The sequence below is a fragment of the Falco punctatus genome, assembly GCF_963210335.1.
Source record: "Falco punctatus genome assembly, chromosome: 9".
NCBI lineage: Eukaryota > Metazoa > Chordata > Aves > Falconiformes > Falconidae > Falco > Falco punctatus.
The window spans coordinates 11,195,321-11,204,677 of NC_137589.1; the positions used below are offsets into that span (position 1 = coordinate 11,195,321).

Genomic DNA, 9,357 nt, shown 5'->3' on the forward strand with positions numbered 1-9,357 from the left:
TCTCGCAGGGCCGCCGGCAGCGCTGCGGCCGGAGGGTGCCGCTGGCGCTCCGCGGACACGCTGCGGAGGGGGCAGAGGCTCGGCCGCCTCCCCGCGGGGGCTGAAGCGGGGCCGCCCGCGGAGCTGAGGGAAAGCCCCCCGCGCTGCCCCCGCGCTGTCGGCAGCGGCTGGCAGAGGGGGGACCCCCCCCCCGCCCGCGCGGTGACCCCGCGCCCCCCGCCCGGGCCGCGCCCCTCCCGCGCCTGCGCGGCGCCCGGCGGCCGTTCCGCGCCGGCGCGGTCATGGCGGCGGCCGAGGCGTGCGTGGGGCAGGTGGTGCTGCCCGGGGACGTGCTGCTCCTGCCCGCCCACCCCGATGAGGACGGGGAGCGGCTGCGGCTGGGCGGCGGTGCGGCCCCGCGGGGCCGGCTGCTGTGCGGGCCGGGGCTGCGGCGGTGCGCGGCGGGGCTGCTGGTGACCAAGTGCGGCCTGCTGAGGCACCGCCAGACGGGCGGCGGCGCGGCGGCGGGCGGCGCCTACTGGGTGGACTCGCAGCAGAAGCGGGTAGGGGCCGGAGGGACCGGGCGGGGGGGGAGCCCGGGGCGCGGAGGGACCGGGTCGGCCGGGGGTATGGGGGGAGCCCCCCCTCGTCCGCGCTTGCCTGACCCCTTTGTCCCCCAACCCCCTCTGCAGTATGTTCCGGTCAAGGGCGACCACGTCATAGGAGTGGTGACGGCCAAGGCGGGAGACGTGTTCAAGCTGGACGTCGGTGGGAGCGAGCAGGCATCGCTGTCCTACTTGGCCTTTGAAGGCGCCACGAAGAGGAACAGGCCCAACGTGCAGGTTAATGCCTTTCTTTATCAGCTAATACGTTAGCGATGTCGTTTGGTGCTTCTGCTACGTTTTAGTGGTTCTTCTTAGTAAAATTATTTTTATAAGCCACGTGGAAAAGGAGGTATGCAGGCTTACTCATAATCATTTTGCCTCTGCCCTCCTTGAAGGCTTTTTTCACGATTAGGCAGTGGGCTTTGAGAATGTGAAACTAGTGTGGTTTGATACCTGTCAGGTGGCAGGCTTTTTCACTCCTAACTTTTTAACTGTACCATAACCCTGCCAGCAGCAGATGCTGTTGATAACTGATGTGTCCAAGGAGGCACTCAGAAGTTAAGGTTTTAAACCAAGCTTTTCCACCATCTGGTAATAGTAGAAAATGTTTTCTTAATAGTGCTGTTATAAACAGGTGTGGCACATGCTTGCCACAGCTGCAGCATTCAACTGAAATGCCATCACCAGAATGTGAAAATAGACACTGAAGAAAAACAAGGTAGGTTACAATGATTTTTGTTGTTGTTGTTGTTATCAGCCTGATAAATGATTATAAGAGCAGGTTGCTTAAACTTTGAATACCCTTAAAGTTTGAAGAAAGTGAATTCATGTTTGGTATTTAAAAAAAGAGAAATATTCCATGAAATAGAATTCTGTACTTTTTTTGTATTTTTCAAAGTCTGGTAGCGATGCAAGGTAACTTTTCTGAGAGGATGTTGCCTTTATTAGAGGGAAATGTAAAATCCCTGTTATACTGGTTTATTTTTCTACCAACAATATGTAAACACTATTTTGTGGCCTCACGAGAGGATCTTTATTAGCTGAGTATTTCTTGCAAATGCAGTATTATCTTTTTTACTACTTTTGCTTTTTGGCGCTGCTTTGTTTAGGTGGGAGATCTTATTTATGGTCAGTTCCTTGTAGCAAATAAAGACATGGAACCAGAGATGGTCTGTATAGACAGCAGTGGAAGATCAAATGGAATGGGAATAATTGGACAAGATGGCTTCCTCATTAAAGTTTCCTTAGGTTTAATAAGAAAGTAAGTACTAAGAAAAGTAAGTAGTCACTTTAACATTTGTGGTATGAGGGATAGAATTCACACAACTATTTCCTCTGAGCAGTGTGGACAATTTGGTAATCAGGGCATGTAATTGCTTCAGTGCACTTATACCAGTTTTACTGAATAGAGTATGGATATTGACCTGGAAGAAGCATTTATTTTTCCCCATTGAGAGATTTAGATGCTCTTGTATGTGGCATTGTGTGACCTGTTTAGAAAAAGTGATGTGGTTGCCAAGGCAGTATGGAAAATAAAACTAGTGACCTGGGGAAATCAAACATTCAAGATAGTTTCATGTGCGTACACAATACCTTGGAGTTTAAAAATTGTAAATGCTTACTGTCACTTTTCTGCTTAATGGGATAGTGGGGGATGTGCATTTGGCTGACAGTAGATTAAAAGGGGGCTTTCCACATCAATGCATATTTTCAGACTTATAACGAAAAACGAATTGCATTGAAATAAGGATACAGATTAAAAATTCATGGGATTTTCATTTAGAACTCACATGTTAATCCAGGAAGTGTTTCATAAGCTTTTAAACGTGTTGTGAACTTTGGAATTACTTAAGCTGATGTAAATAAAGACTTTTGTGACTATCAAAGAATATGAGATAGTAGGGAGAAACGGTAGTCAATCTTTGTTGCTTTTGGTGGGGGGTTTTGTTTGTTGTTCTTTGGAAAAGCAATGCGGAGGTGCAGTACAGCTTTCATTCCTGGGTTTGTAAGTAATGGTTTGTCTTTTTTACACATCCCATCAGATGTCAGTGTGAACTGATGACAACTATTTTTTGCAGCCACACAGCTTGTTTTCAGAATTTTGTCTGTATGCAAATAAATAACAGTATGTTACGAGTAAATGCTAAATCATGATATGTTTGTTTCTTCTTTGAGGAAGTCTGTTGAAGCTTGATTTAATCCTAGACGAGTTACAATATTCTTAATCGTTTTATTTTTCAGTATGCTGCTAGCTAATAAAGTATTCAGTATTTACTGCTGTTAATACAGTCTCCTGAAGGAGAAGGGAAGTTGTGTTTTGAAGGACACACCTTTAACTCTGGTGTCAAATTTACAAATAACCTCAGTTTAGAAATGTTACTTTATCAAACAATGTATTTTTAGAATTCATTAAATCATAGAATTGGTATAAAAGTATTGATTCACTTGAAATTTGTCAGGCATCACTTCTGAATCTAATTAGTTTAAACATAATTTCACAAGTGCTCAATGTGGCTTTTTAGATGTATTTAATGAGAAGAGAATTAAAAATCTGTTACTGTATTGCTGGTTTTGAATCCATATGCAATGTGATCATCTTAACCTTTTGGTGTTGCTTTAATAGTTCCCAGAACACCAGTACTGTGTTTTAGTTATTGAAAATGTGTCTATCAAATATGAGCACTTCTTTCTCTGACTTTTTTTAAATTCTGTTTACAGACTCTTGGCTCCCAAAAGTGAAATAATTCAGGAGTTGTCACAATTGTACCCATTTGAGCTGGTGCTGGGAATGAATGGAAGAATATGGGTAAAAGCAAAAACAGTTCAACAGACTTTAATTATAGTGAATATTTTGGAAGCCTGTGAGTATATGACTGCAGAGCAGAGAAAACAAGCGCTTGCGAAATTTTCAGGGAATTGACAAGAGAAAACCTTGTTGCGCATTTGTTCGAGATGGCTGTAGGGTGTTTTCGTCATTTTTGTATTCCAATTTATATTAAAAGCCACTTTTTTAAATAAAGTACTAGACTTTTATTCTTTAGTTCCCTTCTTCATCCTCTCTGCTTTTTTTTGTCTTGTTTAGGAACTTTGGTTTTACTCACTTTTGTGATTATGAAATGCTGTTTGTATTTGAATTCTGACTGATGTGGAGACATTCTTCAAAACTTGTTTAGCTGTGAGTTTTGAGGTGTAACTGAAGTCTTCAGTGAGAAAACTGGTTGATTTGTAAGCTGCATATATTTGGTTTTTTAATAATTATAAACAATTGTTTTTTACTTGGGGTAGCGGAAATTATCCTGCAGGCCATTCATTCTGGTAAGGTGCTCTACTTAAACAGTGACAAGAAGTTGTTATTTAATATTTTACAAAATCTGGGAATAAAAACACAGGTCAAAAATACCAGAAGATAATTATAGGGTGCAGCACAAAATAATCATACGGCGGTTAAAGCAGATGATCAGATAAGACGTAACATATGGTCACAGTGACTACCACTTTATCTACAAGATAACCTGGGTAGTAGTATTAAGTATAATTCAGTATCAACATTGAGGAAGCTTGATTGCTGTGAAGTCTGTTTTATCTCCAGTGAGCTATGTCATTTGAAGTCATCACAGCATCATGGAATGGTTTGGGTTGGAAGGGACCTTAAAGATCATTAGTTCCAATTCCCCTGCCTTACCAGCTCCACTAGACCAGGTTGCCCAAAGCCCCATCCAACCTGGCACTTGCAACTTTTTCGTAAGTGCTTTGTAACTAGAGATTAGCTGGAGAACCACTGCAGCAATAGCAACGTTATTTCTCAATTCTACATACTTTAGACTGGTTTTCTTTAGTTACAGCATGGAGATTCCGTCTAGCTTTGCTTCATGTTTAACAAAACAAGCATTTCTAATAAAAGCCTATGTTAGGCTTCCTTGTGTTAGTAGTTCCTCACATGCATACAGAGGAAATGCTGTCCTAGGAAGGATAAGCTGTCAGTCTGTGTTCATGTGTGCATGGTTTGCTACTGTTCTTTTGAAAGTGAAAGAGAACCCTAGAGTAACAGAAGGGGAGTTACCGATTCCTGCTTTCTGTGGGAGAATTTGGCTGTATGTACCCAATGAACTGGGAATTGGAGCTGTTTTTAAGTAGTTAACTTGGATCTCTTTTGTGGTTCTTGATAAGCTGAATAATTTGATAGCAATAGTTTAAAAAAAATGGATTGGAGTAAGCCTGAATACTAACTTAATTCCAAGTGGAAATAAAATGTTCCTTACTGTACATTTCATCCAAAGTTTAGCCTGCAGTATTTGATGATAGTTTTCTTTGGCATTTCTTGCATTTAGAAATTGCTTCAATTCAGAACCCCTTCTGAGTCATCTTTAATACGCTTACCTAGGGCTTCCCCTGATTCAATAAAAACACAACTAATGGTTTCCATGTGAGCCTAATGGCTACAATTCAGAATTATTTCTGGGTTTCACTGCCTTCCCTATTTAGCATTTAGGGTATTGCTCATCTGGCTTGGTAGACCTTTAGTCATCTTTTTTTCACCTGTCTTCTCCCAGCTGAAGTGACTCTCATTCACATCCCATAAATCTTTTAGCCTATAATCTCTCTCTTAGTACAGGTGAAAACCTGTAATTTAATAAAGATCCCACAAAAGGATTTCACTAACTCTGTTCTCAGTGTTTTTTCAGCTTTAGCTAACCAGAGCCCCTACAGGTTGTCTTAATAGAATAGCTGGCGTAAGCAGAAAAATACTTGCCAGATAATCTCAGGGTGCCAGCTTTGTTTCTGTGGCTGTTCTTGGATCGTCATGGTAAAACCACGGGAATGAGGCATGACAGATCATTTCCTGAAGAGCTGTGGGTTGAAATGCAGTTAGCTTTTCCACTCCCCCTTTTACCTGTCTAAGCAGCCTCCTTTCTCTCCCAAAAGTCTTGAGTTTTAAGCTGAAGCCGTAAGATACGTGATCGGTCACCAGTTTAAAAATGCTTTTCTGGTAATGCAACATAGCAAATGTTGACCTTAAAAGAATTTGATGTTGTCAGTGCCCTATTTCACACTACCCACTGTTCCATCCCACTGTTAACTGCTTATCACCCAAATACAATCTTAGTTAAATCAAGAGCTGGAAACAAAATCTATTAAAATTATGCTGGTTTTTAACTTAATAAAATGGTGTATCCACAAAGTACTTGATTTTTACCCCCTACTCAACCATTTTAGGTATGCACTACACTTGTTTGTGTGTGTTTGTTGTTTTTTTTTTAACTTAGAGAAAAGTTATATTCCTTAAACTAATTGCTAGCTTTGACAAGCTTTAGCTGTTGAACAAAATATTCAGGCAAAATCTATATAATGTCTTTGTGAACTTCTAGTTCTGGCTCGGTGACTAAACTAGCATCACCAAAAAGAGTGACATGAAATGTAACTTGGTTCTGGGAAGACTCCTCGTGAATTAATTATGTATTCTGCTGGGAATGTTACAGGAAGCCCTTCACACTCCTATTAAAGGCACAGTAACACATATGTTTCAGGAAATGGAACTTGCAGAAGTGATGCTGTGGACTTGAAAGGTACCTTGCTTAGTAAAATGTCTTTCTCTTGCATTTATCTGCATGAGATATGCCTTTGTCAGTTTAAGTCATTAGAGTTCATTTCCAGATGTTTGGTGATTGTGCCTTTGGTGCTTTGTTACGTTGTTTTTCTTTCAGGTTGTTGTGACGACAGTTAGGAAGTACAAATTGTTCAGCACAACCCCTTAAAAATAAAGTTCACAAAGACTTAATTGGAAACCATACATCAAAAATACGAAATACATAGTTTGTGGCCCTTCCTAGGTTGATGTATTGTATAAAGACAAGAATAAATGCTAAAAGAAAGAACAGATATGCAGTGTTGAAATTTGAATAGTAAAACATTTGTATTTTGCTCTAGCACAAGGAGATATCACAGGCAAATAGTTCAACATAGCAAGAGGATTAAGAGCTTACCTCTAAGGCTATGGTTGGAGTGTGGCTGTAACTCTGCTTGATAAGAAGTTTACTTGTGCCCAACTACTCTATCACCTTACCACCAGAAGTTGCAACTGAGGTTAGCTGGCATGTAGATTTGAGTCTGTAGCCAGGTTCTATCAACATTAGCAAATTGGCATCAACACTTCTAATAGCAGGGTTATTTCGTTTTTGTATACCTGAATGTTCTTTCAACAGATGAGATCATGGAATTTTTTTCTCAGATTTTAAATATTAAAAGCAGCTCATCTACTACTGGAGAAGCTCAAATGTGTTAGAGGAGGCCCAGTTTTCTTCCTTAGTGCTTGAACAAATAATTCTGAATAACAGCTAAATCAACCAGTAAATCAAGTTATTTTGAACTTTACAAAATTGGTCATCTCCAAGCTTTACACACTTACATAAAAAAATACACCTGTTTTTTTAGCTACATACAACCAACTTGACGGACTATAGAAACTAGCTGTCTTAAGGACAATGTAGGACACTATTTAGCTGTACTAGTGACACAAGCAGCCTTGTCCCTTACTGATGAGTTCTATGGGTTGCAAGGTGTGTAACTACTATTGAAGTCTATAGTAAGGAATTAACAGGTCAGTTTTGCCCCAACAACTTGAAAGAGAAAAAGCTTAGGAACATGTTGGCTGCCTGGATTTTAAGAACAACTGTGTAGTACTGGGTGGTTAACCAGAACCACTGCAGAATGACTGTTTTCCTCTGATGTCCTGATCTTGCAGAAGTGCTATCAATATGGGTATTTTGGGATGTTCAAGAGCCTGGTTTTGCTTATAGAGCCTGAAACTTGATTACTGTTCTTCTAGTGCTTGAATAGTCATTAAAAATAACTTTTTTTACTAGGCCTCGATGTCCTACCTAGCATGAGAAAAAAAGAAAAAATTCAAATAGAATAACAATATAGCTAGCACTGCAGTAAACAGGACAAAGAAAAACTATAGGCCACTGAGATTCAATTCTGCTTTAATTACACTTGCCTGACGTAAAGATATTAAAAGGCTGATGGACAGAGAGGACTAATGACCTCATCTACTCTTTCCGAAGGCTTTAGTTATCTATTGTATTGTTCTAAATGGTAGGTTTTTCTGTGATTCACTGTTTAGTAGGCTATTGCCAAGGGGGATTTGTTATAAGCATCTGTGTAGCAGTTAAAAAGACTTGCTAATTCTTTCTTCCTGTTCCTGTCCAGATGGCGGGTGTTGCACAAATCTCTTCTTGGTGTCCCACTGTGAACTGCTCATGTGGGTGAAACTGATTTCAAAAGACCTGTAGGTCCTTCGGTTTCTTCTGTGCCTACTGCACCCTGATCTACCTTAAGATAAATCTGAGATCCTGTGTCCAGACTGGCTGTGGACAGACTGGTGCTTTTATTTCCTGAGGATCAGGATGGGGTTGAAAACACTACCACATGCATCGTACAGCCTCCAAACAGGAGATTACTTTTGCCTGGTCTAGTTGAAATCTATGCCAGTTTGCATCTGTGTAGATATGCCTTTAGAAGCACATGGCTGAAAAGTTCAAGAGGTGTTTTTGTCTATCTGCACCCAGTCTTAGTGGCTCAATATTGAAAATCTCAGTTAGTCTGGAAACCCTTCTACAGACTCTACTACTGTAGGACCTGGATCCTGCCTTAGCCCACCACTGTCTTGTTTCCTGGTTGCTTTTGAGATCTCGTGTTTCCTGATAGAAAAGACAGTTTGTTTAGTATAAGCCATTTGTCTAACAACGCCCTTGGTCTAAAGCTGATCTATGGAAGCATGATCTGACAAGAAATAGAAATAATTAACTTCTGAAGTAACACACAGCTTTGTCATTCTGTACATGAATTGAAAATTTCGTAATGCTAAATCATGTTTTAGCATAGATACTGATACAGTGCATGCTGGGTGACTTATGCACAGACATGCTCGGGAAATCTAATTAACTGATATACTAGCAGTTTACAGACTGATCCTCTTCAGTCAGTTTAACTGCTATAAAATTGAATTAGGAAAGCAGGTAGAGAATAGTGCTTTTTAAGAACACTATTCAAAACCTGAGAACTAGAAAATAAAATGTTGGTGCCTGTTGCTTTGTGAAATGTTCTTTTCATGTGTGTTAGGGACTTTATTGTTCACTTTTTTTTTTTAAGAGGAAACATAAGAGAATAACATCTGAATAGGTGTATGGAAAACCTGAACTACTATGGATCAATTACCATATGATTTTATCCAGTGGCAAAACCAGAAAACCAAAGAAGTGAAATTTCCATTTGACTTCCCTGCCAAAATCTCAATAACTTTCTGAAGCAGTAAAGGCAAGGTTAGTCTAATAAGGACAAAATAATTGTTGCTGCAACTCCAGTTATGCAACACAGTAGGTTTTCATGGAAAGCAGACTTTTCTGGAGATGTAGTCAAGAGAAGGTTAGATTCCAGTATTTTCATGACACCGTTTTCCTTTGAGTTCTGCATCTACTAGAAGTGCGCATGCATTCAAGGGATTTCACTGCTTTGTGAAGTAGGAAGATACTGATGCAATCCAGATGCATGGGCTCAGATTTTTCTGCATTTTTCATTTTTACAGTAGAGACAAATGAAGTCAGTAATTTTTGTGATTAACTGCTTATTGCTCTTGCCTGATGCCTTGTAATGGACTCCTACCCAGAGCAAAGAATGTTTTTTTTTTTAAAAAAAGATGTTTTCATCTTGTCATAGGTTCATAGATGATTCCCCCCCCCGCGGAATACTGGCTGCCTTTGCATCGTGAAGACCAGAT

General features: G+C 40.6%; 1 protein-coding gene across 1 annotated transcript; it reads left to right on the forward strand.

Moving 5' to 3' along the window:
• The first annotated feature begins 238 nt into the window (after window positions 1-238).
• On the forward strand, window positions 239-3,624 carry EXOSC3 (exosome component 3). Its single transcript, XM_080400943.1, has 4 exons — window positions 239-542; window positions 672-821; window positions 1,694-1,845; window positions 3,303-3,624. The coding sequence occupies exons 1-4, from the start codon at window positions 282-284 to the stop codon at window positions 3,502-3,504; spliced, it is 765 nt and encodes a 254-aa protein (XP_080257069.1). The 5' UTR covers window positions 239-281; the 3' UTR covers window positions 3,505-3,624.
• The last annotated feature ends 5,733 nt before the right edge of the window (window positions 3,625-9,357 follow it).